The sequence below is a fragment of the Mustela lutreola genome, chromosome 3 (assembly GCF_030435805.1).
Source record: "Mustela lutreola isolate mMusLut2 chromosome 3, mMusLut2.pri, whole genome shotgun sequence".
Lineage (NCBI taxonomy): Eukaryota > Metazoa > Chordata > Mammalia > Carnivora > Mustelidae > Mustela > Mustela lutreola.
Window position 1 is genome coordinate 164,671,945 of NC_081292.1, and position 27,217 is coordinate 164,699,161.

Here is a 27,217-nt window from a genome sequence, read left to right on the forward strand (position 1 = left end):
GTTTCCTCTGCTTGTGCTCTCTGACAAATCAATAAATAAAATCTTAAAAAAAGAAAAAAGAAGAAATTATCCCTCGTCTTCACTGTGTTTATCTTCTTCAACTTTGCTGTGTAAATATCACAGTCATTATTTGGTGTTCAGACCACAGTGGCTAATATTCCACAAGCTGAAGGGGATCAGTGGCCGCGTTTTCTTCATAGGCAGCTTTTTCCTGGGAGGCTCATGCTTCCGTTGGCAAAGGGTTCTGGTCTTTGTCTGGGGAGGCGCTTGTTGGCGGCTAGTGGACTCTGGGCACCGTGGCAGTGGGGGAGGGGGACTGGCTGCTGCTCTGCTGTTTCTTGGGGTCCTTGTGGCCTCTTTTGGGTAGATCTTGAAGTTCCTGCTCTTCTGCTTTGTTTCCCAAAGTGTTCTCTGGTCCTTTGTGTTCTGTTGCTCTTTTGTACATGTAGTGTGGTCTGTCGCCTTAAAGAATGTGGCTGACAGGGTGAGGTGATTCTATGCTCACGTGTTCGTAACGCCTTGAGTCGTGTGTCTGCGCTGCCCGCGCTCTTCGAGGGTGCCCTCGCCTGTCTGTGTGCATGTGGGAGGCCTGAAGGCTGGGCCGGGGTGAGCTGTGGCTATGGAGTACTGGCCACCGTGTTTGGAACCTTATTTCCAGGTCGGTGTGTCTCCAGCGAGATGCCTCCAGATGCAGGGCCTGGGGTCACCAACACTGTGCCCCCACCTGCAGCTCTCTTTGTGTGCAGGTGCCCTTTCTTTTCCCATATGTGTCGTCTTGGTGGGGCGGGGGTGGGAGGGGAGTGGGCAGGAGCTAGTAGGCATTGTTGACCTGTTGTTTTAAATCAGCACCTGACATTCTTTTCTAGCTTTTTTCTGTTCTGAGTGGGTCAGTGTTTACCCTGAAGGTGAGGCCTGCCTCGTTCAGCCAGAGCTGCCTCTTGTCACCTCCAGAACTGCACCTGCTGTGTTAGGACTCCCCGCCTGGAATTTCTAGGGTTTCCCATCTTCTGACTGGTTGTTCTTTCTCAGCCCCAGGACCAAATTACTATCACAGGGTATGAAAAGAATACAGAAGCTGCCCGGGACGCCATATTGAAAATTGTGGGTGAACTTGAACAAATGGTTTCTGAGGATGTTCCGCTGGACCACCGTGTTCATGCCCGTATCATTGGCGCCCGTGGAAAAGCCATCCGCAAAATCATGGATGAATTCAAGGTGAGTCCCCAGCCCAGTTGTTAAGGGGCATCATCAAATCCTGGACCCGTGGTGGGTGCAATGGAATACATGCTTCCCATGGCCTAGTTGAGGGCCTCAAGGCTTCCTGCCTCAGCTGCTGACCGCACTTAGGGTTTGAAAGTCTGACACTCACGTGCCTGTCCCTAAGTTGGTGAGGTGGCATAGGGGGCACAGCCAGGTGCCCTTGGTAGTGTTGGGCAGTGTCCTACCCTGACTACAGGAAGGGCAGCCCCACAGGGCACAAGCGGCTTCTGTGTCTGTCGTGTCATGCTTAGTTCTGATGTACAGGACCCTCTTGAAAACAAGGTTAACTTGGGGAAAGTTCACTAGAAGTCCACTATTCCCAGCCACGCAGAACCATGAGCCTCTGGTCCAGAGATCCCAGGCGGAGGGTTCCCAGCTGCCTCAGCTGCTATATATGCTCCTTCCAGGTGGACATTCGCTTCCCACAGAGTGGGGCCCCAGACCCCAACTGCGTCACCGTGACGGGGCTCCCAGAGAACGTGGAAGAAGCCATCGATCACATCCTCAACCTAGAGGAGGAATACGTGAGTTGTGTCTGGGCAGGAGGCCTGTACCCAGGACACCTTGCCTCCGACTGGCGTGGGGTGACAGCAAGGCTGTGTGCATTTGCTCCCGGGGCATGTCAGGGACAGGGTCTCCCCTGAGCAAGTCTTGATTACTGGAGACTAAGCAAGCATGGTTGTTGTGCATGCCTGCTGCAGACTGATCACCCCCCACATACACCTGTGCCCACAGTTGGCTGACGTGGTCGACAGCGAGGCCCTGCAGCTATACATGAAGCCGCCAGCCCATGAGGAGTCCAAAGCGCCATCGAAGGGCTTTGTGGTCCGGGACGCTCCCTGGACTGCAAATAGCAGCGAGAAGGTTAGATGCTCTTCTTTGCTCTGTGCCCTGGGAGTGGGAGCACTGGCAAGCTAGGCTGCTCAGGCGGGATCCCCTTACTGAAGCTGTGCACTCTTTCCCCTACAGGCCCCTGACATGAGCAGCTCCGAAGAGTTTCCCAGCTTTGGGGCTCAGGTGGCCCCCAAGACCCTCCCATGGGGCCCCAAACGATAATGATCAGAAAGCAGAAACCTCTCCAGCCTGCTGACCCAAACCCCACCACACATGGTTTGTTTCAATCTGACTCAGCAGCTGGACCCTCCATAAATTGTTGACGCTTCCCCCTCCCCGAGGTCTCGCAGTGAAGCTGGGCGCGCCAGCCCCCTGTGTGCGCTCAGGATCTGCTTCCTGACACCTTTTGCTCTGGGACGGCATTCCGCTGTTGTGCACACTAACAGAGGTAATTGGACATTTCCCTACAAGCCTCCTGGCTCATCCAGCATGTCAGTAAGGCTCTGGCCTCCATTCTGAGAGCTCCACAGCTGTGGCTGAGTCTACTTCCTGTGTCATGACCTCAGGAAATAAATTTCCTTGACTTTATAAAAGCCAAAATGTTTGCCCTCTTCCTTTCCCACCTCCTTTCCTCCCTCTGCCTGCCGTTCAGTCCCTCCTTGTCAAATGCAGTCCACCTTCTTCCAGCTGCCGAAAAGTCCACTTAGCCCAGACCACAGGGTGGGGAAGAAGACCCAGTTTGCATACTGGGAGCGCCCGGACCCAAAGGAGAGCTGCGGTGGAGCCTGAGGGGACCAGAGAGGCAAAAGGGTGACCTGGGTTCTCAGGCAGTCTTGGCTTTGCACACGCTGGGGTCTGAAAGCACTGAGTGTCTCCACCACGTGGCACTGGAGACCCCAAGTCTGGTGAGCAAAGCCTGAAGGCAAGGCCGCACGTCTCCATATAGGTCTACCGTGGCTGGCACGGTGGCCTGGTGTGGCCTGAGAAACGTGGGCACGGGGAGAAGGGAGGCCTGTGGAGCAGTGATGGAGACTGTCCACTCCTCCCTCGTGCCCGCCCACCCCCCCAGGCGCCAGGTATGAAGTCGCCTCCTTTCTACCTCAGAGCCAGCGTGGCATGGTCCCACGCTTAGGAGAGAGCCAGCTGTGGCGCTCGGCCTCTTGTTTTAGAGGTTTCTAGTGGCGGCATGTTGGCTGCAGCACCAGGTCTCCCCTAGGTTGTCCTCTGACACAAGCCCAGGCGCTGGGTGTGGGCTTCCCAGGGGTTGGTCTGGAGAGGCCGGCTTTGTGGTCCCGGGGTACAGAGAGGTGAGGACCAACAAGGGAGGCTCTCCTCTGTCTCAGGCGTGCAGTGGGTAAATGTGACTGTTGAACCACGGGCCTTGGCGAGCAGGGGGGCGCCTGGCTCTGCAGCTGCCTGTTGAGGGTCTGCTCGGAGAGGAAGGGGACCCCAGGCAGCGCGGAGGCGCCTGTGTGCCGTGTCCTGTGGGACCGAGGAAGGGCCCTCCCCATCCCTGCCTCTGCCTTGTCTCGTCCCACCCTGAGATACTGGTGTTCCTAAGGGCTGGACATGTGTCCTGCACACACACAGTCTGTGCCGCCCCCACACCCTCACCCTTCTCTCTCGAGCTCCATTAATAGAAGCTCGGTGACCTGCTGACTCTACAATTCTGAGTAGATGGAGTATCACTTGACAAGTGCACCTTGAGCCGCCTTTGCAAGCTCCCGTCCATGTGGTAGCCTGAGGTGTGCCCACCTCCAGGAGCGATGGCCTCGGGTTGGAGAGAACACGCACTTGAGCGGACAGGCTGGGGGACCCAGAGTAGGTCCAGTGGACAGGGAGGGAGATGGGGAGGTGCTACCCTACCTTTCCAGGAGTACCCCCTCCATCTCTTGGGGGGCCTGGTTGGGAAAGGGCACCTTTTCTCCAGCTGCGTGAGGTTTGGGGCCTTTCCTGCTGGTCATCTTGTTTCCCTCCACTGGCCCCTCCGACCCTCACAGCATCTACCCAAACCCCTCTTCCCTCCATCTTTTCTATAGCATCCTTCCACAGTGCCCACCCTGCCCTTCCCTAGAGGTAAATTTTAAATTTTCACAACAGGTTTTTTGCACATCTGCATTTATTGCTAAATGTTGTAGACGCAAACCCCCTCTCTCCCCCAAAACTGTATTTGGGATCTTGTGTGCTCTGTTTTTGGTGGTTGTTACTAAAGATTGCTTGGTGACCCCGCCCAGGCCTGGTCTCCTGCAGCTGGGACAGCCCTGGGCAGGGTGGGGTGTGCGTGTCCATTTCCTTTGTTGAATGTCTTCCATATCATGTGTTTCCATAGCTATGATCCATCCCTTGGCCTTAATTTTGGAACCTGGAGATTATATGCAAACATGTGTAAAGGCTTATGAATATGGATGACACTGGAATTTTATAAATTCTAAAATAAAACATGAAACCAGATAGAGTGTGCTACAACTCATTTTGTCATGCAGCATGTCCTGTGAAACCAGGGATGTCTTCAGCATGCTCTTAAGTGGTAACTGGAGATGCACAGATAGTTCTAGTGTCTGGTGTGTTTCTCCCAGCTGGCATGTGGGAGATGGGTCAGCAGTGCCCTGAGAGCAGAGAGGCAAAGCGCTGGGAGGGAAGCAAGCATTGGCCCCTGAGCAGGGGTGAGGCAGGCCAGCACAGCTGGTCCACACCAGTGGAGCTACCTGCCCTGGGGCCGGGAGGGAGAGGCCAGGGAGCAGCTCCAGCTATTGCTACAGTCAGCTGGCCTTGGGGGCCCCCAGCCAGCACCCGGGAGGTAAGGTGCCTGAGCAGAGACCCAGGGTCACTGAGGTCACAGCACTTGGGGCCAAGAAGGGGCAGGAGGTGAGCTGTGGCTTCTGAGGGCATCGAGCCTGTAATAGCTCTGGGGCCTCGGGAGTCCCTGCCCTCCAGCTGTGGCTACCGACTTGAGGTGACTCCCGTGACCTCAGAAGGGACTGGTGAGGCCTGGCCGACTCCTGGCGTTGTAAGCTGTGAGCCCAGACTTTTCTCCAAGCCCAGGAATCTGGTGTCCTTTGCTCCATTTGTACCAGAGAGAGCCTGTCTCCAGGAAAGGGTGCAAGAAGGAGTGACTAGACTGAGCATGGTCTGTCACGGGCTACGGCAGAGTGCTAGGCCAGGTGCCATGCCACTGGCAGATGGGGGAAGGTGACACGGGAGGACTAGGGTTTGGGGAGGGGCTCGCTCACCTCATTCTCAGCCAGTGCCTGCTTGGCCAGGTAGTACTCCCGCTTCACCTTGACCTCCACAGACTCGGGAATGTCGGGTATCAGGAGGTCAAGGACCCGGCTAATGGAGAACACCACGTGCTGGGAGCAGGACATGGTATAAGCAGTGGGAGAGGGTGCCCACCCTTGGTAGAACAGATGCCTCTACTCGCCTGAACAGGGCCAGGTGTGGCCATCTGCTCCCCAGGTGTGGGCTGAGCTGCAGAAGAGCAGTGTAGCAGAGAAACCCCCAGAGGTGGCAGGAGCCACAGCTACAGACACCTGTCCCAGACACAGTCCCAGGTTCCGAGGCCCTGTAGAGCCTCCTGGCACACTTGCAGCACCCAGAGACAGAGGCCAGGCAGGGACTGACTGGTTCCAAGATGGGGAGAAGACAGTGTGCAGGAGAGCTGTGATGGGACCAGGTGGCGGTGCATGTGCACCCCATACCTGCACGCCACATGGTGGATCAGGCATCCTGGGGGCGGGGGGCAGTGGGAGAAGCCAGCTGGGGAACTGGGAGCCTGGCTCACCTCAAACACGATAACGAAGGCCAGGCGGATAGCCAGAAGATTCCAGTAGGTCGGAGAATACTGCCCATCATCTTCCCTGAAAGCCTGGTACCTGCAAGAGATCAGGAAGTCAGTGTGGGCAGCTGGGGCTCTGTCTTTTCCTTCCCTGACCCTGATTCTGGACCCAGCTTACCTGAGGACACCTAGAGGAGCAAGTACTCTGACAGGACCTTTAGCTTTCAGTGTTGGGGTCCCAAAGGGAAGGATAGACGGGCTGGATTATCCCACTCCCCTGAAGCCTAAACTGGGTCCCATGGTGGCAAATGTCCTGTTGTCCAGCGGATGTGCTAATACAGTAAATCTGTGCTGCTGTGGGTAGTGTCACCCTACTTAACACCGAGAAAATGTGCCATTCCATGAGACCAGCAGCAAACTCTACTCACACTTGCCCACCCAGCATAGCTCTCCTGACTGAACAGGCTCGTTACTTCTGGTTTGTCATCTTGCCATCCTTGGACTGCTTCTTGTACTTCTGACAAGATGTGACATTCTGCTTTGTGACATAAACTTACATGATGCACTCGATGGAAAAAGCACTACCAGCACCAATGTTATAGGGGGGGAAATCTCGAATATTAAACAGTAATTGAGGGGGAAACCGTCAATGAATGTCATAAACTCAGTGGCTAAACTAGACACGACACAATAGAGACTGGGAATGCAGACAATTCTTTGTAATCACCCTGAGTGCTCTACAGAGAGCCAAAAGATGTCAAAGATATTCACCATGCCTTTGAGAGACATGAAGGGAAGACAGAGGTACTCCAACGTGGCAGGAGTTCCAGAAGCTAAGAATGCAGACTAGAGAAGCTCTGTTTGAAACAATGAAAGGGAGAGGTTTCCAGAACTAAGGAAAGACCACCTTTTAGATCAAAAGCATGTACTGAGTTTCAGTGAGAAACTTTTTAAGGAGACTCTACCAGTGCTTCCTACAAGAAAACCAGGTTACAAGAGAGTAATAGTCCCAAAGAGCTGAGGGAAAATAAGTCAACCTAGAATTGTATGCCTGGGGTCACCTGGGTGGCTCAGTGGGTTAAGCCTCTGCCTTCGGCTCAGGTCATGATCTCAGGGTCCTGGGATTGAGCCCCAAATTGGGCTCTCTGCTCAGCAGGGAGCCTACTTCCCCCTCTCTGCCTGCTTCTCTGCCTACTTGTGATTTCTCTCTCTGTGTGTCAAATAAATAATTTTTTTTTTAATTGTATGCCTGCTATTTGAAAGACAAAGAATTCCCAGCATTAAAACCAACTTATGTATGCCAACCACACACACCATTCCTGAAAGGGCTATTCCAGGATCTACCACAGCAAGAATAAAAATGAACTCAGAGGGAAGGCAACGCTGAATAAACAGTAGTCACAGAAGGTACTAAAATATACCAAACAGATGTGATTAACAAATTACTAAAAATGCTTTTTTAAAAAATTTTTATTTATTTGATGGAGATCACAAGTAGGCAAAGGCAAGCAGAGAGAGAGGAGGAAGCAGGCTCACCATGGAGCAGAGAGCCGGATGTGGGGGTCTATCCCAGGACCCTGGTATCACGACCTGAGCTGAAGGCAGAGGCTTAACACACTGAGCCACCCAGGTGCCCCCAAAATGGTTTTTTTTAATAGTAAAACTAAAACTGTGTAACAATAACAGTGCAGTGGTGGGGGTTCAGTCGGCTGTAAAGTGTGTGAAGACCCCTTGTCACACATGGGAAAGGAGACGAGTGAGTCCCTACATTCTTGGTCAGGAACACTTACATAGTTAATCAGAATGCTAAAAATGCAAGGGTGACTTCTAAAATAATACAAATGGACACCATCAGTTCCAAATAAGCAAGAGGCCGGAGCTCCAGGACCGGGGTCCAGGAGCCACCAGCCCGACTGCACCCCACCCCAGCCCCCGGCACCCGGTCCCCAGCACCCTCCACCCCCTCCCCGTTCCCACCTGCACGTGCGGTTGTGCGCAGCCGTGAAGGCGGGCGGGGCGCTCGCCAGCGTGAAGTTGACGAAGCCATGGAGGTCGCCGGCGCGGGTTCCCCGGTAGTAGGCACGTGGCAAGAAGTCTGACGTGAAGGCCAGCAGAAAGGCCTGGGCGGGGCCGGCCGGTCAGCGGGAGTCGGTCTGCGCGGCCCCGCCCAGCCCCGCCCCAGCCCAGCCCGGGCGCTCACGTTGCTGACCACTGCCAGGTGTGCGATGCCCGCCAGGATGTGGGACCAGATGCCGATGTCCTGCGCGCGCTCGGCCACCGGGCGCCGGTGCTGGCAGACGAATTTGCGCGCGTCCAGGCGGATCTCCACCCAGTTGTTGAGCAGCGCGAAGAGGGGCGCGAGCGGGCACGCGGCCACGAAGATGGTGACGAAGCCGAACTGCAGCACTGCAAACACCAGCGGTCACCGCCGCCCCCTCACACACACCCCCGGGGCCCACACAGTGTGACCCCGTCTGCCCTCAGAAGCCTTCCACAGCCACACCTCCAGAGACCCCTCCCCCCAGAAGACTCTGGAACTCTCCTCCCCAGTGCTCAGAAACCCTGTTTGCCTCATGCAGCCATGGAACCTGCTTCTGATTTTAGGGCTGGCTTCTCCATTCACACCTTCAGGGGATTTTTAGGGATTAGCTTCTTCTTTTTTTTAAGTATTCTCTACACCCAGTGTGGGGCTCGAACTCACAACCCTGAGATCAAAACTTGTGTGCTTCACTGACTGAGTCAGCCAGGCGCCCCGGGGATGGCTTCTTGAAAGGGATTTCTGAGTCTTATGTGAAATTATGAAGGGGAGCATGGGGTCCCATTTCTTGTCTGGTGGAGTAGGGACATGGGAGGTCAACCCCACTCCATGTCATCATGGAAACACATGTCTCTCCCTCAAGAACCATGCAACTCCCTTTTGTCCATAGATTGGTGGATAACACTCTACCACCCCTTCCGCTTTGGCTAGCGGAGCACTCAGACCAGTATGTGGTCCAGATAGCCACTTTAGGTTAGGAGTGTGGGAGATCGATTCCCCTCTGTTGTCTCTGAGGAGGACCCTGCACTTGCAGGGACCAGTGCCTATAGTGGACACACGCCTGCCCTTCAAAAGGGCTTCACCCTGCGTGGGGAGTGAGCTGCACGCATGGGTACCAGCTGACAAGGATGCATTGGAGTCTAGCAGAGTGTGGGCATCAAGATCTCTGGGGAAAATCACCTCCTAGGTGTCCCCACATCTGGAGCCGGCCTTTGTCCTCACCCCCAGGGCCTGTCTCCGCAGCATTCTGCTTCTCTTCTCACTCCTGCCATGTGGCTCTGGCACATGCTTGCCAGTGCCCCATCCAAGGCCCCCAGGCCCTTTTCTGGACGCCTGTGCCCTCAACGCTGTCCCGTCCCATTCTTGGCCATCCTCTCTCAGGCCCTCTTCCCTCCAACCTCCACAATCTCCTTTCCAGAGCCTTTGGGGGCCTGGCTCCATGGGGGACCCTCTGTCCCCACAGGTAGATGTACACAGATGCCCAAGGCCAAGGCCATGGTCACTAACGTGGATCCTACCCATTTCCAGGTACTCTTGAAATAGGCCTTTGCAGGGCAGAAGCTCGTAATCAGCCTCCCAGGGTTCCTGGCCAGCTGCCTCCCGAGGCCTGGCCTTCCTCTTCTTGGAACGCAGACGGAACTTCTGCCACCAACTCTGTAGCTTCCTGGAGGTGGAAACACCCAGGGAAATGGGTCTTTTTCTTCCAGGGTAAGCCCTGCATGCTCCACAATTCAAAGGCAGCATCAGGAGAGGGTCTGAGCCATAGGGAGGGCAGGGGTGAAGAGAGCATCTACATCTCAGGGGTGGGGGGCATCCCCTCCCCCGCACCCCTGCAGTGTCCTCCGTAAAATCAACACTGCTCCTGATAGCTTTTGGGGGGAATGAGTTCCCCTCGGGAACTGCAGAGAAGGGGCCAAGAGCTATGTGAAGGTTTGGAGGGGGTAAATGAGGGCAGTTTCTGTGCCGGGATTGTGGGGGGCATATATGTCGCTCTGCCATATGCTGGGGGGGGGTGGGTCATGTGTGCCTGTTGCTTTGCCGCACTGTCACTTGTCCAGGCCCTGTCCCCTCCAGGCACCAAGCTATGCCCTGCCCTTATAATCCCGAGTTCTGCTTCACTGCTCCAACCTCACAGAGAAGCAAGACTGCACCGAGGCAGGGGTTTGGGGGTTGGTGTTGGTCAAGGGTTGGATTGGTCAAGGTCCCATAGCTACATCTTTTTTTTTTTTTTTAAAGATTTTATTTATTTATTTGACAGAGAGAAATCACAAGTAGTTGGAGAGGCAGGCAGAGAGAGAGAGAGGGAAGCAGGTTCCCTGCTGAGCAGAGAGCCCGATTCGGGACTCGATCCCAGCACCCTGAGATCATGACCTGAGCCGAAGGCAGCGGCTTAACCCACTGAGCCACCCAGGCGCCCTCATAGCTACATCTTCATGGTGCCCCAGAAAAGCCAAGCTGGGAGCTGCTAGTGGGGGAAGACCAGGTATGCAGGGGGGATGGGAGGGTGTCCAGGTTGGCTCCAGCCCGGTAAGGGGGCCCAGTTTCTTTAAGGTGGGCCCCAGTGGGGCCATGGCGGTGGCACTGGGGAGATGGAGGAACCTGAAGCCTGGGCCCTCCCTTGCTCCTCCCTGGTGCTGCCCTTGAGGCTGGGATTGACTCACGGGACAAGGATCTCCTGCACGTTGTTGATGATTTGCTTTCCCACCATGATAACCAGAAGCTCCTGTGCCAGCTCGATGAGGCAGCCTCCTGCCGCACACTACAGAAGCAGGGTTTCAGGTTAGCTCGGGGGAAGGACTGTCCTCCTACCCGCCCATCCTTCTTTACGCCTCAAAGGTAGCCCCCTGCCATGCTGTCACTTCCCTTTCAGACATGCCATGGCACACTGAAGACTTCAAAGACTCTCCCTCCCTTTCCCTGGGCTCACCCAAGCTCCCCACAGACTCCCCCTGATTGTGCAGAGGGGTGATGGGGTGCTGACATATAGCCCCAGATTTCTATTGGGGACCCTCACAGGGTTATGTGGGGCTGATCCTAGCCTGTGGCTGAAAGGAGGACTCAGGCCCCACTAACCGGTGACGCAAATTAAGTGATAATTGGACTGGGGCTTTTAAGGGAGCTCCTGAGACAGCATGCCTTGCACAGGGATACTGAGCTGGGAGTGCTGGGCCAGCTGCAGGCATCTTCCCCACCAGGTAAGGCAACCCTGAGAACACAGCCCAAGCTGGGAGAGCAGTACGTTATTTAAACACCTGGATCCAGCCATACCTGAGCCCACAGAGCCCTGAATATTTTCAATACCAAAGCCAGTGACACTCCCTTTTTTGCTTAAGCCAGTTTGAGTTAGCAGCTTTTTTCACTGGTCACTGAATGTTGCCTAGCTGATACAGTATGTCACACACAGTCATGCCCCTGAGTTAGGGTCCCCACTACCCTGTCCCTAAGAAGCCCCTCCCATCTCATGTGAAACTGAGGTGGCCCCTTTGCAGTCAACAGTTGGGGTGGGTCACTGCCCAGACCTGTGGAGAGGAGGGAGAACTTTTCAGACAGGAGAAGAGGTGATGATCCCAGCAGGGGCTGTCAACATCCCGCCCATGTCCCCTGACCCAGCACAGCGGCCTTTGGGGACCTTCATGCAGCCCCTTGGCTCAGGCATGCTTGGCCATCCACTGCTGAGGAACCAGGTGCGCAAGGACCATCTGGAAGGTTTTTCTACAATGTCCCAGAGGGTCCAGGGCAGAGTCATGCCCGGGGTCTCATGGCAGTGACCCCCTCACTCAAGTATTCACAGGCGTACTCCCTTCTGCCTGCTCCCCTGGCCTCTCACGTGCTCCCTGGGATGACACCCAGAACAATTACTTGCACCAAGTCTTTCTCTTGGGGTCTGCTTGGGGGACCCATTTGACAGCAGGCCTGTCCTGCACCCTGCAAGTTGGCTTAACTTGCACTTTGTGAAAAAGTGGGTTCCTGCTAGGCTCTCACAGCAGCTGGTGTTCACGGGGCAGGGCCCAGCCATGGGGAGCAGCCAAGCCCGTCCTAGTCACCAGCCCCCAGCCCAGGAGGGTCACCAGACTCTGCACCCCCAACCCCTCACAGGGGCTCGAGTCCATCACTGGGGCAGGAACCGGGCTCAGGTGTGCTTCAGGGCATGTGGAAATAGGGGCATGGATAGGACATGTGGGCCTGGGGGTGGAAGTGGTACGGGAGTGCTTCGGGTCTCTGGTGGCTCAGGACATACGCCTCGGGGTCCCCACCCCCACCGGCAGGTGCTGGCCTCCCCACATACTCACCTCCTCATTGCGGACCCCAAACAAGGTGTGATAGTTGCCCGGGTATCCCACAAACCTGGAGGAGAATTGAGGTCCTGAGGCCAAGAGTGAGGAGGGGCTGCTGCCCTTTGACCTACTGAGTACCACGGCCCCCACCTGACCAGAGGAGGCACAATGTGGCCCCTGAAGCCCAGTTTGCTGGGTGAGCCCACTCAGGGCTCTGGTGCCAACCTCCTGCCTTCCCTGGGTGTCTGGACAGTGTCCCAGCGCCCACACGGGGGGCCAGGGGGGAACTGTGGCCAGAGGGAGCGGCGCTGACCTGCCCTTGAAGAAGGCGATGTAGATGGGGGAGGAGTAGAAGTTGACAAACTGGAAGATGAACACCTTGAGGGTGAAGGCATCCTCAAACTTGGTCTGGGTGCGGTGCATTTCTAGGGCACAGGGGGAGGAGCCTTAGTCCCCCCATGTGAGGCCACCTCACTCTGGGTCCCAGGACTGATAAGAGGCTGGGGGGGGGGGGGCAGTGGAGGAGCCAGGGGTGGAACAAACAGGATGAGTTGGAGGGGACAGCACAGGAACACCGTGGGCCACTCCCACAGGGCCCTGCCACTGCTGTCCCCACACCCAGAGCCTCTGCCTGGGACATCCGTCCCCACTCCCCGGAGGGCCACCCCACACTCGCTTGCTCCGTAGCACTCTTCCTCCCTCCCCCTTGGGCCCTGAGCTTTCTGCCCCTGTCCCAGACCAGGCTGGAAGCAGACAGGAGTCTGTGGAATGGACAGATGGTTTATTAACATTTGTCCCAGGAAATGTGGGGCAGGGGGTGGGGGAGGCTGCTAGAAAGGGCATGAGACGCACCCCCACCCCCCCGCCCCGCCTCACTTAGATGGAAGGACTCTACTCATGGGAGAGGGGTGTGTTCTGCCGCCAGGGCTGGGTGAGTCCCTGGGTCAGTGCCCTGCGGCCTCGGCCACTCACCCCATCTCGTCAGGATGTGAGCCAGGGCCATGTAGATCTTGGAGAGGATGAGGATGAAGACCAGGTTCACCACGGACCCTGTGAAGCTGGCAATGCGTGAGGCCTGATGGGAGTAGGTGGGTTAGAGCAGAGAGGGGAAGGGGTGGTCCAGAGCCTTCCACCCACCAGCTGGGCAGGTGGAGACTCACCCAAGCTGCGAGGACGGTGTTGTTCAACCGGGACATGAGGATGGCCATGATGGCCCGGTACAGGATGATGGACACGAGGCACATGATGACCACAGCCACCTGTAGGGCAGCCAGACGCCTGAGCCCCCAGCAGGAGCCCATGCTCTGTGCCCCTTCCTGTCGGAGGGCAGAGTCGAGGAGGGCGGGGAGGAAGGTCCTTCAGACTAGAGGGCGGGCTTCATCTGGGTGTCAAGGGGCCACTGTGCATTATCCTTGGCCCTAGGTACTGGAGACCCATCCCTCCTACCCCCACTCTTCCCCCTCACCAACCAAACAGTGGGGGTTGCTAATGTCTTGGAAGAGGTGGGAGGCTGGTCCTGTCAGGAAGCCCATCAGCTAGAAGGCAAGGAGGGGGTGTTGGAGCCCTGTGCCGGGATCACGCCCCACCACCACCCATCCCTGGCTTGAAGGCTGCCACAGGACCTGCGTCCATGGGGGAGTCTTCCCAGAGCCTGCGCCTGCCTCTTGCAGCCTGGCCCCCCAGCTGGGCCCCAGGCTTGGCCCCTCTCTGGAGCCCAGGCAGCCAGGGCCCTTTCTGGGGGCTGTGAGAGTCTTCTGGGTCGCGGGGAGGCAGTAGGCTCCTGGCATCCAGGGGAGAAGGGGTGACAAAGGTGCCCCACATGGTCAGGAGGAGGGAGATGACGGGGAAAGGAGGCCAGTGTGGGGAGACTCACCATCATCACCACCACCACAGATCCCGCCAGCACTCGGCGTAGGCGGCTCCTCTCCGGGAAGTAGGGCTCGTCCTCCCCAGTGATGGGGTTCAGGGCCGTCATGGGAGCCGAGGCAGCAAACTGGGGCCTAGGCCTCTCCTGGAAGGGAGCCAACGTTCAGCAGCGGCCTGCATACATGGGAGGGCGGCAGCTGCCGGGGCACCCACCTCGATGTCTTCGTAGTCAGAGCAGCCCCAGCGGTAGGCCAGCGTAGCGCTCATGCGTTTCCAGTGCTCCAGGAGCAGCACAGCCCACAGCGCCATGAACATGCTGAAGAAGACGGTGCCTCCGTGGTCGAAGAGCCGGCTGGCCTGCGGGGGGCACGGGCAGGGTATCTGGCTTGCCCAGGGTCTGAGGCCCCTTCATTCCCAGGGAGTTCTCCCTTTGGGAAGGGCCATGCCAACTCAGAAGTAGGTGGCTGGTTCCCTGGGGCCCAGGGCCCCCAATGGGGGTGGAACGTTGTCCCAGGGCAGCCTACAGCCTGAGGGACTGTCAGAGCTGGGGACAGACTTACACGCAGAGGTCATGCTGTAACGGGCTGAGACTTTGGGGGACACTGCCTAGGAGCAAGTGTATTTGGCACATAGGATGGACATGAAATTCTAGGGGCCAGAGGGTGGCTTGTAGTGTCCTGAGCTATGGGCCTCAAAGCTGATCTCCACCTGGACTCAGAATGTAGCCTGATTTGGAGTGAAGGCCTTTGCATACGGAGTTAAGGTAAGGCCTTCCAGATGACAGCGCCCTGCTTGGAACCCTAAGGCCAGTGACAGATCCTCGCATGAGCAGGGGGACAGAGCCTGCATGGAGAAAAGCCAGGGAAGTTGGGGCTCCGTACCTGGACCAGGCTACAGGAGCTGGACAGCAGCCAGAACGGGCAGTCGAGGCAGAGCGGGCACATCTCAAAATTATCCGCGCTACTGCACAGCTCCTGCCTTCGGGGCACAAGGGCAGGTTGCAGGAGCCATGGGGGGGGCGACAGGCCCCCGTCAGTCCCACCCCTCACCCTCTCCCTTCCCACCATGGCCTTTGCCAGGCTCAGTCTTTCTTTAAAAAGTAGTTTTGGAATACATGCCAAGATAATTTTTGAGTTAACTTTCTTAAGTTTTAGCTCCATTATGAAGTAAAACCAAGCCAAGTCATTACTTATAAGAAACGCTTATACTATTATAAGAAGCAAGGACGAATACCAATAAAATTAGCCCAGGAGCCTGCCTGTCCCCCTGTGTCAGTCTGGGAGCCCACCTGCCCATCCATCAGCCTTCCAGCCAGGTCTACAGGAGGGCAAGGATGTGCTCAGTGCTCACCTTCATCCCCAGCTCTGCAAAGGGCCTGGCACCTGTGGGCCCCCCAAACACCACCCCCTCAGGAAACATGGGACGAGTGCTGGGAGCTGAGAGGAGAGAACACTTACGTGGGCACATCTGAGAACACCATAAAGCAGCCCACCAGGAACACCAGAGTGCCCACCGCTGCTGCTGGCAGGAGCCAGCCCGTGTAGAACCCTGCAGGGACAGCACTGGGGTTGGCCATCAGGACCAGGATGAGGGACCCTGGGAGTTGGCTGTCAGGGCCCTGGGAGGGCCTGGGTATAGCCAGTGCTGAGTTAGGCACTGGGTGGGGGTCTGCTCAGCCACGCTTGTCCCTTGGGCGCCCCCATCCAGCCAGCAGAACCTGATACCTTCTGGGACCTTCTGGGAGGAAGCCAGCAAGGCATGCTGCTCAGGAATGTCCCCTGGCTGCTCTGAGCCCAGCTCCTCCTTCCTGTCCTCTGTCCTGGCCTCTGGATCCCCTACCATTGACTTCAGCATCAGGGCTCCTGCACATCCCTTTCCTAAGACCCATTTGGCTTCAACCACCATGCCCGGAATGGACATCCCGTCTGTGAGAGGCACACAGCCCACTGCATTCCGATCTGGGAGACAGGTAGGGTCCATTTTGAATGTTTCCCTCGCAGCCCCCTCTAACATGGCCAGGTTCCTCGGTTGCCCCCATCCCTCCAGCGGACACCCTACTAATCTCCCATGGGTCTAGCCCAGCCCCTGGTCTGGTGTCCCGCCTCCAGTCCCACCCTGCAGCAGCCAGAGTGACACCTGGCCCAGAAGCCCAATGAAAAGCTTGTTCTGCCCTGTGTTGCCTTGCAGCCTAGCTTTGCTTCCCACGGCCCCTGCTTCTCCTGGCCCCGAGATGGAGCCCCAAGGTCCTCCCCACATGGGTGGCCTCTGCCTTGTCTGGGTCCACAGTGGCTGTGTCACATGCGGGCGGGGTCCCTGCAAAGGCGCAGCACCCTAGCACTGCTGGTCGTGTGAGTCCGGAGGAAGGACTGCCCTGATCCGCAGCTGGAGGGCACATGTGCTGTGCTTGGGGATGAGAAGGAGTTTCAGAATGGGGCAGGTGAGGGTGCTGCACTGGGAGTGGGTATAGAGCTGAGTCTGTGAGGGGAGTAGGAAGTCCTGGGCTGCCCAGGGCAGAGGGTCATTCTGCAGGATCCAACTTGCCCACAGCGAGGGACAGGGTGGCTGACCCTGGGCCCTGGGCAGGGGTGACCACCACCATTTGGGAGGGCCTGCAGTGGCTTCAGGCCTCACAGGCCACGTGTGGTGGGCTGGGGACACTGGGGGCTGAATTGGGAGGGCCCCGCCTGCAGAAGGGGGCTGCCCATCCCTCACTGGGGCAGTAGGAGGCCCCCAGAGGAGCCACAGGTATATGGCGGGGGCTGGCAGTGGCAGGGTGGGCGTAGGGCTGGGAATTGGGAAACATTTTCCTCTGGTGTCAGTGTGGCTCCCCTCAAGGGGGCAAAGGTCAGCAGCCTGAAGCCTGAGCTAGGGGGTGCGGGAGGTCCAGTGGGGCAGTGGGGCAGGACTGACCGAGCCAGGCGAAGTAGAGGGCCACCTTCTCCCCGAAGTAGCTGCGCACGTGGTCCAGAGGCTGGCACTTGTACCACTTGTGCCAGCGAGCCCAGTACTGGAACAGGATCTGCCTCTGGGTGAGGCCTGAAGCCTGTGTGCCCTCCAGGGGGGTCCTAAATGGGCCCTGTGGACAAGAAGCCGTCCAGTGGGGAGATCCAGATGGCCCTCCCCGAGGTGGGGGGCCCGAGAGCTACTCAAGGGAGAAGAGCATGATGCTGAGGGACTAGGCAGCCAGGAAGGCCTAGTCTGAATGGAGCCCCTCAGCCAAGGCTCCTGGGGTTCAAAACTAGGGCAGGGAAGGGAGAAGCAGTCTCAGAGCGGTATGGTCCCTGGTGAACATGGGGAGGTGGGGCCAGCTGTGCCTCCCAGGGAAGGAAGGGACTGTCAGTGGTGGGGGAGGCACCAGGCCTTCCCAGCCAAGTCCCCACTGTCACACAGTGGTGGGTACTGGCCTGGTCCAGCCCGCAGGGACCACCACCCCTCTGTGCAGCTCTGAGGACTCATGGTGGGTCCTGTGCATGAGGACCCAGCCCCACACGCTAGACGTTGTGTCAAGGACACTGGTCAGGCTGACAGGTGCCCTTCGCCAGCACTGGCCTGGTTTACCCAGCTCTGTGAGGGGCACAGGAGACCTCACTGTCTTCCCTAAGATGGAAGCTACCACAAGGCAAGGGGGTGGCCTCTGGCCCCCATGCCTACAGACAGGCCACTGTGGGGCTGGATCATGTCACCAGCGTGACACCCGGCATGGCCACCCATCTGCTCATGGCTGTCTAGCACGGGGGGTAGGGCCCCGGGGTCCTCCTCGGCCAGGAACTCAGCCTCACACCCAGGCCAGAACCCCCCGCCCCAACAACCAAGCCCCAGCTCTCACATCATGCAGGGGGAAGGCCGCGGTGAAGACGCCCTCTGCCAGCAGCTGGTCAATCCCAAACAGGCCTTTCTTCTCGTGGCCATATAGGGTCTTAGCCAGGATGGCAAACAGCTGGGGAGAGATGGACATGGAACCTGTTACCTGTCGTGTGAAAGCAGGGCAAGACTGTCCCAGCCCGCTTGCCTCCCTGCTGACGGTGCCCATACAGTGTGGTCACAGTTCTTGCTCACGTAGCCACCCACACACACCACAGTCCCACGTTAGAAATGGGGGGACCCTGGCCAGAGTCACTGGACTCACAGGGGTCCAGTCTGGATCTGAACCCAGGCCCTGGCTGCACACAGCTGGCTCCCAGTCCGTACTCTGGGCAGAAGACAGCTTCTATCGGGGTTCCTGTGTCGGGGGTGGGCACTGCCCTTGACCTGGGCAGCCCACAAGGCCCTGTGTCCTTTAGCAGTCAGCAGGGGGCTCTCCTGGGCAGGCCTATCCCTGGTCTTCCCCTCCAAGGCCACTGGAACAGTCCTCCCTGAGCGGCTGGTCTCAGGGATGCTGTGGCTGCGGGTCCACTCTGGCCCTCGGTCCCCTCCCCGCCAACCAGCAGGACCCATGCCCACCTGGGGGCCTGGGGGTCATGGAGGGGTGCTGAGCAGGGCCCCCAGGGTGTAGTGAGCTGGAGGGCAGCCCGGAAGCCTCCAGCACTCAGCTCTGAGGGGCCCCTGGCCCAGGGCTTTGGCACTGTGATCACAGAAGAGCTTTCCTGTGTCCACAGAGGCCTCTGTCCTCAGCTCAGGGCCACACCGGGGATGCCCACTCACAATTTGGTGCCTCTTGGTGCTGGTGAAGAAGGTGTCCTGGTTGTCACTCCCAAGGAACCTGTGGGGTGTGGAAGCACAGAAGTCCAGCCCCTGCAGCAGCACACACCCGGGAGGGCATGCGGGGGGCGCACACGCACGGTCTCATCCCATGCCCAGGAGAACAGCCACCGTCCTGCCAGCAGCATTGACTCCAATTGGTCCCTTTCCTTTTCAAGAGGCAGAGGTCACAGAAGGTTCTTCAGACAGCATAGAAACCCCACACACAACGGGCAAGTCGGTGAGGGAGGATTCCATGTGTCCCCGAGGCCCTGAGCGCGGGACCAACAGGCTCGTGGGTTGTGTCTGGTGGTGGCCTGTGTGGACGGACGATTGACCCCAGGATCTTGGGAAGTACCATGGGTGGAGGCAGGCTGGTTTCCCCCAGGCCTCGGAAGGAGGTGTTCTCAACTTGGGCAGTGAGACTCCCTGGGAGTCCTTAGAGCTGGTCACTGACATGGGTCCCCACTCACCCCTGATGCTGGCCTTGTTCACAGGCAGGCTGTGTCTGTGTGGGCAGCTGGGGCTGTACCGTGCACGTGGACAGGCCCCGTTCAGTTTTTGCCTCCGAAGTGAGGTGCCTGGGCCTGAAGACCCTGCCCCCCACCGCGGACCTGTAGCTGAGCGGAGACACACCTGTGTGCCCGGCCAACTCTGGGGGATGTTTGTCCCCCAGTAGTCCTGTCCTGCCCTGACCAAGGTAGTTGGTGCTTTCCCGCTGAGAGGCATGTCCCCGGTTGGAAGCCCCAGGGAGGGAGTGAGACCGTGGAGGGGGCACCTTGTCTGAGCTCAGTCCCACAGCCTCGCATTTGCCGTGCAGCAGGGTCTTGCCACGGGAGAAGCCCCAGCCTCACCTTGACAGCTTGCTCAGTTTGAACTGGCAGGAGTAGTACTCGGGGGGCACACCAGGCACGTCCTCCTGCAGGATGTTGGGGATGCCCAGCCACGCCAGCAGGCCCGCTGACCAGTTGGAGGCCTGGTTGGGCAGCTCCTGGAAGGCAGGGGTGTTTGGCTCCCACTCCCGAACAGACGCCACGGGGAGACCGGCACTGTGCCGTGGAGTAGGGGTGTAGGGGGATGCTGAGTGCCATCTGCCCTCCCCCGCCATCCCCTTGCCGTGCTGTGGGCCCTGCGGGGAGAGACCAGGAAGCTTCTGCCCCTCTCCAGGCCTCAGGCTCCAGGGCTGCCTTGCTGGGCTGTTGGAGACCCAGAGCCCCTTGGGGCGGGAAGAGACAGGAGGGCAGCCCTGCCTGTCAATGCCCGTATCACCAGGGTCAGAGAGGGCTGGCAGGGTGGGCAGCACTGAGGCCCCCAGGTAGGTCATCCTCGGGTCACCTGGCAGGTGCTCCCCCCTCTGCCCTGTGTCCCCTAGGCTGGGGCTGGCCCTCTGTGGGTGGGGTAGGGGTGTCTGGGTCTGGAGGAGGCACACGCCCCCAGCTCCCTGAGCCCACCCGGCTGCCCAGTAAGCCTTCTTGGGGTGCAGGGATGGGGGCTGGAAGGGACTCTCAAGGACCCTGAGTGGGGAGCCTGCGGGGTTGTTGGCACTGTGCGGGACCCCCCCCACCTACCTGCAGGGGCAGCTTGAGGCGCAGGTCTTCTGCGTAGTAGCAGAGCACGGCCCAGGGGGCGCTGAGGAGGATGTAATGCACAGTGCCTGGCCCGTCCTGCATGGTGCGCTGCGGGGACAGGGGTTCCCTGAGAGCCTGAGGGGGTGCGCATGTGTGTGTCCACTCACACTCCTGGGGAAGACGGAGATCTCTGCAGCTGTGGCAACGGCTCCCCAGCCCCAGCCGTAAAGCCGTTGGATAAAGGGCAGCTTGCTTGTGCGAGCACCTCCAGATGCTTAGCTGGCCGTGAGCCTGGCCGTCGGAAAGTCAGTGCATCGGCCATGGGGGACAGGGAAGCGGATGTGGGGGCCTGCTCCAGCCATGGCCTCTGGGACCAGTGGGCCCCCACAGGTGATTTGTTCAGGACCCCCCCCCCCCCGCCACTCTCCTGACCTAAGGGGGCCGTCAAGTCAGCGTTCAGTTTGCAGTTAGTGAATAACGGGCTTGGCCTTCAACAAGCCACTGGGTGTCTGTGTTATGCATGGACATGGAGCCGTGTGCACACGTGTGTCAGTGGGCGAGCGTGACTCTTCAAGTGTGTGTGCAGACATGTGGCAGGTGCTCCTGGAGTCATGAGACCGGGACTTGGGGCGCCTCTGCCCCACACAGGCTGGTTTCCAAAACCCCTCTCTTCCCTAAATGCACATGCCCAGGCCCCGCCCAGGGCCCCTGGAGCAGACATGCTGGGCAGGGTGGGCAAGCCCAGCGGGAGGAGCCATGTGCTGACACCTGCCCTCTAGACTGCCCCCTGCTGTTGCCTGTGTCTGTTCTCCTGCAACCCCCACTAAAGGGAAGCCCGCCCTTCCCAGTGACGGTTCTGCAAACTCATGGGGCCATGCTGAGGAGCCACAGGTCCCAAAAGCTTTTTCCATGATCAAGGGGGGCATCTTTTCATCCCCACCCACAGGACTGTCAAGTAATTCAAACTTGAAGGGGAGGGGGTGTCAGCTCTTGACCCCCAGTCCCCTGGCTATATGTCTACTGGTGGCTGTGGCCCTGTAGAGGGGTGTTGGTGGGGGGGTGGGGGGGAGGTGAGCACAGTACATGTCAATTCCCGCAAGGATGCCGTCGTCAAGAGGGGTTCATCCCCCGGGAGTTCTCTGAGCAAGGACGCTGGCCCTACAGTGGCCGCATCATGTACAGGGGCACATCTCAGAGGGATGACCCGGGGCGGAGGGCAGTGGGAAGGGTGGGTGGAGGACCCGAGGGGCGAGGCCTCAGGGACCAGGTGATGTGAGGGGTGTGGGGCAGGCAGCAAGTCTGGCGAGGCTTCAGGGCTGTGTACTCTACCGGCCCAGACCCCCTAGGCAGCCGCACGCCTTCTGTCACTGAACATGTGCTCAGCGGGGCCGCTGTCACAGAGGATACAGTGGGGCAAGGGGCTGCTTTAGCGGATGCATTCTGTAAGCGCAGCTAGTCCTCATCACGAGGGTTCCACCTAGACACACTTACACAGAAAAATGGGGAGGGCGGCTCCCAAGTATTCAGGAGGGTCTGAAAGTCTCTGGCTCCAGGCACAAACTGGGTGTGCGAGGGCCTATGGTCAGTAGTCCACAGGCACGGGGAGCTCGCCAAGATTGGGGCACCCAGCAGGACTTTGGTGCAGGGTTTGTTCCGGGACTCTGGACCCCATGCCCTCGGGCCTTGTTGGGACGGTCATAGGTCATCCACCAGATGCAGAGCCCACCACTGACCCCAGTACCTGGTCCACACACAGCCCAGCTGCACGGAGGTTCTCCAGAAAGGTCTCCCTCCAGGCTGCGTGTGTGTCTGTCTTGTCCCTGATGGTGCTGTCCTGCTGCTCACCCAGCTTCAGGTCTTCCTCCCAAACAAGGACAAAGTCTGCTAGGAACCAGCAGGGACAGAAGTCAGGGCTGGCATCCCAGCTGGGATGCTCAGCTTCTGGGAGGCATGGGGAGAAGGAGCCAAGCTTGAGGACCCTTGACCTGCTGTTCTATGTCTCCTTCCCAGCTCTCGCTCTGGTCCTGGTCAGGGCTGGGAGGGCTCGAGGACAGAACTTGCTGATGGGAGGGGCCATCGAGGGGCTGGAGCCTACTCTGGGCTCTACGGGTTAGTCCCCACACCCCACAGGGGCTTCAAGGACTTTTAGTGCGAGTGACCCTCAGAATTCCCTCCCTGCCATAGAGAACTGTAATGGCGGGAAAAATGTGGGAAGCCCCTGCTTTTCTGGCAGATGTGCAAGAAGGAGTCAGCACAGCACAAGGGGTAAATAAATAGGTAAATATCAGAGAAAAACTATTACTATTTACAGATAACAAGACCTTGTAGATAGAAAAACCCAGGGGCACGTGGGTAGTTCAGTAGGTTAAGCCTCTGCCTTTGGCTCAGGTCCTGATCTCAGGGTTCTGGGATCAACTCCTGCATCAGGCTCTCTACTCAGCAGGGAACCTGCTTCCCTTCCTCTCTCTCTCTGCCTGCCTGTCTGCCTCCTTGTGATCTCTCTTTCTATCAAATAAATAAATAAAATCTTAAAAAAAAAGAAAAATCTAAAGGAATTCACTATGAAATTATTACAACTAATAGCAGATTTTGCAAAGTTGCAGGACACAAGATCAACATATGGAAATCAGTTGGGTTTCTGTACATTAGCAATAAGCTCAAAATGAAAGGAGGAAAACCACTTCCATTTGTAACAGCATCCCAAATAAAGTATTTATAAATATACTCAACAAGAACTTTGTAAGACTTATACTTCAAAAACCACCAAACATGGTTAAAATAAATTGAGAAGCTAAATATATGCAAAGACACACCATGTGCATGAATCAGAAAATTAGTATTATAACGATAGCATCATTCCTGAAATTAATCTACAGATTCAACAGAATCCTCATCAAAACCCCAGCTGTTTGTGTGTGTGTGTGTGTGGGGGGTTTGCTTGTTTTTGTTTTGTTTTTCAGAAAGTGACAAGTCTAAAATTCATTTGGAGATACAGGAGATCCAGAATGAACAAAACAATGTTGAAAAAGAATAGAATTGTAAGACTCACACTTTTGGACTTCAAAACTTACTATGAAGCTAGAATAACCAAGACAGTGAGGTACTGGTAGAAGGACAGGCGTACAGACCAATGAAATATATTTGAGGTTCTGAAAATAAACCTGTATATTTATGGCTAATCCATTTTCTTTTAAAAGGGGGCACTACAATTCAATAGGAAAAAAATAGCATTTTCAGCAAATGGTGTGGGGACAAGTGAATACCCAGATTGGAAAGAATGAATTTGGACCCCTACCTCACACCATACACAAAAATTAACTCAAAGTGGAGTTAAGATCCCAAGATAAAGACCACAGACCTAAGTATAAGAACCAAAATGTTAAAGCTCTTGGGGGGAAACAGTTGTATGTCTTCATGACCTGGTTTAGGCGAGGGTGTGTTAGCTAGAGATTAGCAAGAAGAGAGAAGACTGAGGGACTTCTGCAAAATTAAAAAGCGATGTGCTTCAAAAACACCACCAAGAAAGTGAAAAGTAACCCATGGAATGGGAGAAAATATTAGCAAATCATATATCTAATAAGGAACCTGTATCCAATATACATAAAAAATTTTTTCAACTCAACACTAGAAAGACAAAATAGCCCAATTTAAACATGGGCAAAGATTTTGAATAGCCGTTTTTCAACAGAGACAGACAAGTGGCCAATAAGCCCATGAAAGGATGCGGGTGTTATTATCCATGAGGGACTGAGGGATCAGAAGTTACCCTACGGCTCTGCCGTCCCACAGTCCCCTCCAAGACAAGGGCCCCATGAAATCTGGGGCATGAATGTCCCCTGCTGCTGTGTCAGTCACACGATCCATCGAATGGGGGCCGCCAAGATATCCATGGCCAGATCTTTCGGGGAGACACCTACATGGGGTTGCCAGCTCACCAGGTGCCTCTAGGCCTCATTTCCAGGATCGGCCGCCCTGCTCCCAGAAGTGGCCACACAGGGTCCTTCCCGCCAGCAACACCCGACCATCCCAGTTTCCTCACAGCCTCGCTGATGCTTGTTAGTTTCTGTTTTGTTTTATTATTTGTAATAGTTGCTGTCCTGCGGGCTATTAGGTGAGGGTGTGTGCTCTCTGGGGCTGTGGGCACGGCAGCAGGTGGCAGCGGGGAGCCCGGGCAGGGGACAGGGGCGGGCTTGCCTTCGGGGGGCGGCCCCGGTCCCTCAGGAGGGACCCCCGGCCTGCCAGTTCCAGCTCCTGGGCGTGCTTTGCTCACCCCCAAGCCCTCCCCTGGGCACCCTGGGCACAGCACTTGACACGGGGGCGGGTGCAGGAGAAAGTGCTGGGTGGGGGAGGGGCTGCCTGGATACCAGGAATGGTGACCCGCTGCTACCTGTGGGTGTCCCATCTGTGTCTCCACCCCCAGGACTAACATGGGCACAGCTGTCAGACACTGGGAGGGGCTCACCTACTCGGGGCTTGGAAGGGCTCCCCACCCTGCCGGCGGCCTCCTGGTGTCCATTCAGCTGGAAGTAAAGGAAGGGGCATGGTGGCATTCTGACCCTGACGACTCCTCCACTTCCTTCCCCTCCCACGGGTGCTCCCCTACGGGTGCTGCCCCCTGCCTCCCCTCAGGGGCAGAGGCATGAGCAGAGAATACAGCCACCGGGTGTGGGCAGAGCGGCTCCCAGACACAGGTATGTCCAGGGCTGAGGTCAGCCTCATGCCTCCTCTGGCCTCCTGAAGGTCGCATGGGCCTCCAAGCACCTGGTTGGGCTGTGCGCAAGGGTCAGGCTTGTAGGTAGCATGGGCAAGACCCAGGTACCCATGACTGAAGGCCTCCAGCAGCTGCGGGAGAGCCAGGCAGTCCGCCAGGTGGCTCTGCGCCCAGGCCCAAGGTGGTCATGGCGCCCAGAGTGTTTCTAAAAGGTCCAGAGGACCCCCAGGCAAGTAACCAAACACCGTGGATATAACTGACGTCCTCATCCCTCCTCTGGGGCAGGGGGTGTCGGGAGTTTGTCCCCTCCCGGGCCACTTCCACACATTGCACACGTCAGAATGTGGCATCTCAAGGAACGTTCTGTGTTTAAGCTTCAGGATATGATACGTATCCCTCTCTAGCTTTCCGTCCCATGGGTGGGACCTGGCCTGGCCCAGCCTGTGCCTGGCCTCCTGCCTAGCCTGTCCCTGAGGTTGTCTGCATGTCCCTCAGAGCTGGGGAGCTGGGTGATGACCTGGGAGCCTCCCCCTTCCGGTCACCAGGGCAGCTCCCGGGCACAAGAGGGCCGGCATCAGGTGAGGGCTGTGGGAAGACACAGTGGCCATGGGCACTGGGTCCATGCCCACCAGCGGGGATCCCAGATGGGGTCATTGTCTTCCAGGCCCCTGAGTCTCATAAGAGGTGAGTGCTCAGGCCCAGGCAGAGAGAGACCCTCCTGAACTGTGGGCCTGGGTCTCCAGGAAGGGAGGAGAGAGGCTGCCTCCCGAGCTTTACCTGTGAGGTGCTGGCTGTGCTCCCGTATGAATCCTCATTCTTGGCAATGGGGACCATGTCGATCAGGATGGTGCTGTCCTCCTCCCGGGCCAGCCTCCGTGGCATTCCGATCCTGCACCCACAACCCCAGGGGGGCCCGTGAGACATGGTCCACTGACTACCATGCAGCCCACGTGAACGTCATTGGGGAGGGCACACGCCAGAACAGTGGCCTGGGGTAGGTTCAAGGCTGAGCTGTCCCACCTGGAAGCACAGGACGGTCCCCCATGTGGGCTTCCAGGTCTAGGAGCAGACCAAGAAGAAGGAGAGTGTCTGGAAGGCTTGGCCCTGCATCTGTGTGTCTGTCCACCTGTCCAGTGTGTGTGCCTACCTCCCTATCAGCCCAGCCCAGAGGGGTGGGCTCAGAGACCCCCTCTTCTTTCTGCTCCCCTGCAGGAGGAGCAGAGGACACCTTCCATTGAGACAAGGCCTTGGCTCCTCCTGGACCCGCCGGGGAGGCTGGCCTGGCCACGCTGACCCTGTGTCCCCCCGACCCAACCTCTGGGTCCCCCTGTGGGGAGGTCAGATGCTACTGTTCCTGTGGACAGGTTGGCAAAGTGGGGCAAAGAGCGAGAGGAGCCCTGTGTCCCAGAAGGGTGGGGGGTTGAGTGGGGGCTGGCCATCTGTCCCAGCACAAGCGATGAGGGCTGTCACCAGCCACAGAGGCTGGGAGGGTGTGAGGCTGGAGCTACAGGAGGTTGGAGGGGACAGCTCATTGAGGGCTGGAGAGGCAGAGAAGTGAGCCTGCAGCTCCTGACTGTCTTCCACGTTCCAGACAGCCTGGAGCCAGGGGTTGGCCTTATGACACGGTCCCTGGTATGGGGCCAGTGTGTGTCATGGGGCAGTCCCAGAGAAAGTCTGGAGAATTTGAAGTCAGCTAGCTGCCTTTGGTGCTGCTGACCACCCCTCACCATGTGTCCCTTCTGGGTTGTCCGTGCAAAGAGGATGGGGACAGAGGAGGTCCCAGCCAACATGAACTGCTTCATGTTGGCCCACCGAGCAGGTGGGAAAATTGTAGTTCCCTAGCATTGGAGGTGCCCTGCCCAAAGCCCCACTGAGTGCCTGGCCTTTCTCATCCACCCCCAGGGCCAGGCAGGCCTCTGACAGCAGGGTGAACCTTAGATAGAGCTTCAGGGCACTGAGTACCCTGATGGCTGGGGGTGCTCATGCAGCCTCCCCGGAGTCCCTCTCCCCACCTCCCTCCCTGTGGCCCTTGCATCATGGAATGGGTTCCCACCTGGCGCGGCAGCTTCTGGAAGAGGCCTCTGAGGTCATGGACAATCTTCCAGCACCAGCCTGGTCTGGGCAGTGGAGTCTGGGCCAGACCCATAGACAGAGAACTAGGAGGGACCTCGTCCTTGTGGTCCTGCCCAGGTGGGGCTGTCCACTCAGGTGTCC

At 57.7% G+C, this 27,217-nt stretch overlaps 2 protein-coding genes across 11 annotated transcripts in view; one reads left to right on the top strand and one right to left on the bottom strand.

Moving 5' to 3' along the window:
* Window positions 1–2,694, top strand: part of HDLBP (high density lipoprotein binding protein) — a 72,156-nt gene extending 69,462 nt beyond the window's left edge. For all 4 annotated transcript variants that reach the window (XM_059167422.1, XM_059167424.1, XM_059167421.1 and 1 more), the window contains 4 exons: window positions 1,030–1,215; window positions 1,668–1,784; window positions 1,996–2,124; window positions 2,230–2,694. In XM_059167422.1, the coding sequence (XP_059023405.1) occupies window positions 1,030–1,215; window positions 1,668–1,784; window positions 1,996–2,124; window positions 2,230–2,316 (519 nt within the window). In that variant the 3' untranslated portion in view covers window positions 2,317–2,694. The remainder of the gene's footprint in view (window positions 1–1,029; window positions 1,216–1,667; window positions 1,785–1,995; window positions 2,125–2,229) is intronic.
* Window positions 2,695–4,194: 1,500 nt separating this feature from the next.
* Window positions 4,195–27,201, bottom strand: ANO7 (anoctamin 7). Of its 7 annotated transcripts, none has more exons than XM_059167426.1 (25): window positions 27,057–27,201; window positions 25,781–25,892; window positions 24,755–24,812; window positions 22,034–22,173; window positions 20,293–20,400; window positions 19,579–19,715; window positions 18,689–18,746; window positions 18,174–18,236; window positions 17,874–17,984; window positions 16,958–17,123; window positions 15,505–15,595; window positions 14,929–15,025; window positions 14,261–14,404; window positions 14,055–14,192; window positions 13,342–13,440; window positions 13,154–13,256; window positions 12,495–12,606; window positions 12,197–12,251; window positions 10,568–10,665; window positions 9,425–9,570; window positions 8,070–8,275; window positions 7,847–7,989; window positions 5,876–5,966; window positions 5,325–5,444; window positions 4,195–5,175 (listed from the first exon to the last, which is right to left on the bottom strand). In XM_059167426.1, exons 1-25 carry the CDS (start codon window positions 27,092–27,094, stop codon window positions 5,035–5,037), a joined length of 2,775 nt encoding a protein of 924 aa, XP_059023409.1. In that variant the 5' UTR covers window positions 27,095–27,201; the 3' UTR covers window positions 4,195–5,034. The 7 variants fall into 7 exon arrangements, 6 of the variants coding, with proteins under 6 accessions (XP_059023409.1, XP_059023411.1, XP_059023408.1 ...); XM_059167428.1 differs by having other exon boundaries at window positions 4,195–4,456; window positions 22,034–22,176; XM_059167425.1 differs by having other exon boundaries at window positions 22,034–22,176.
* Between the last annotated feature and the right edge of the window lie 16 nt (window positions 27,202–27,217).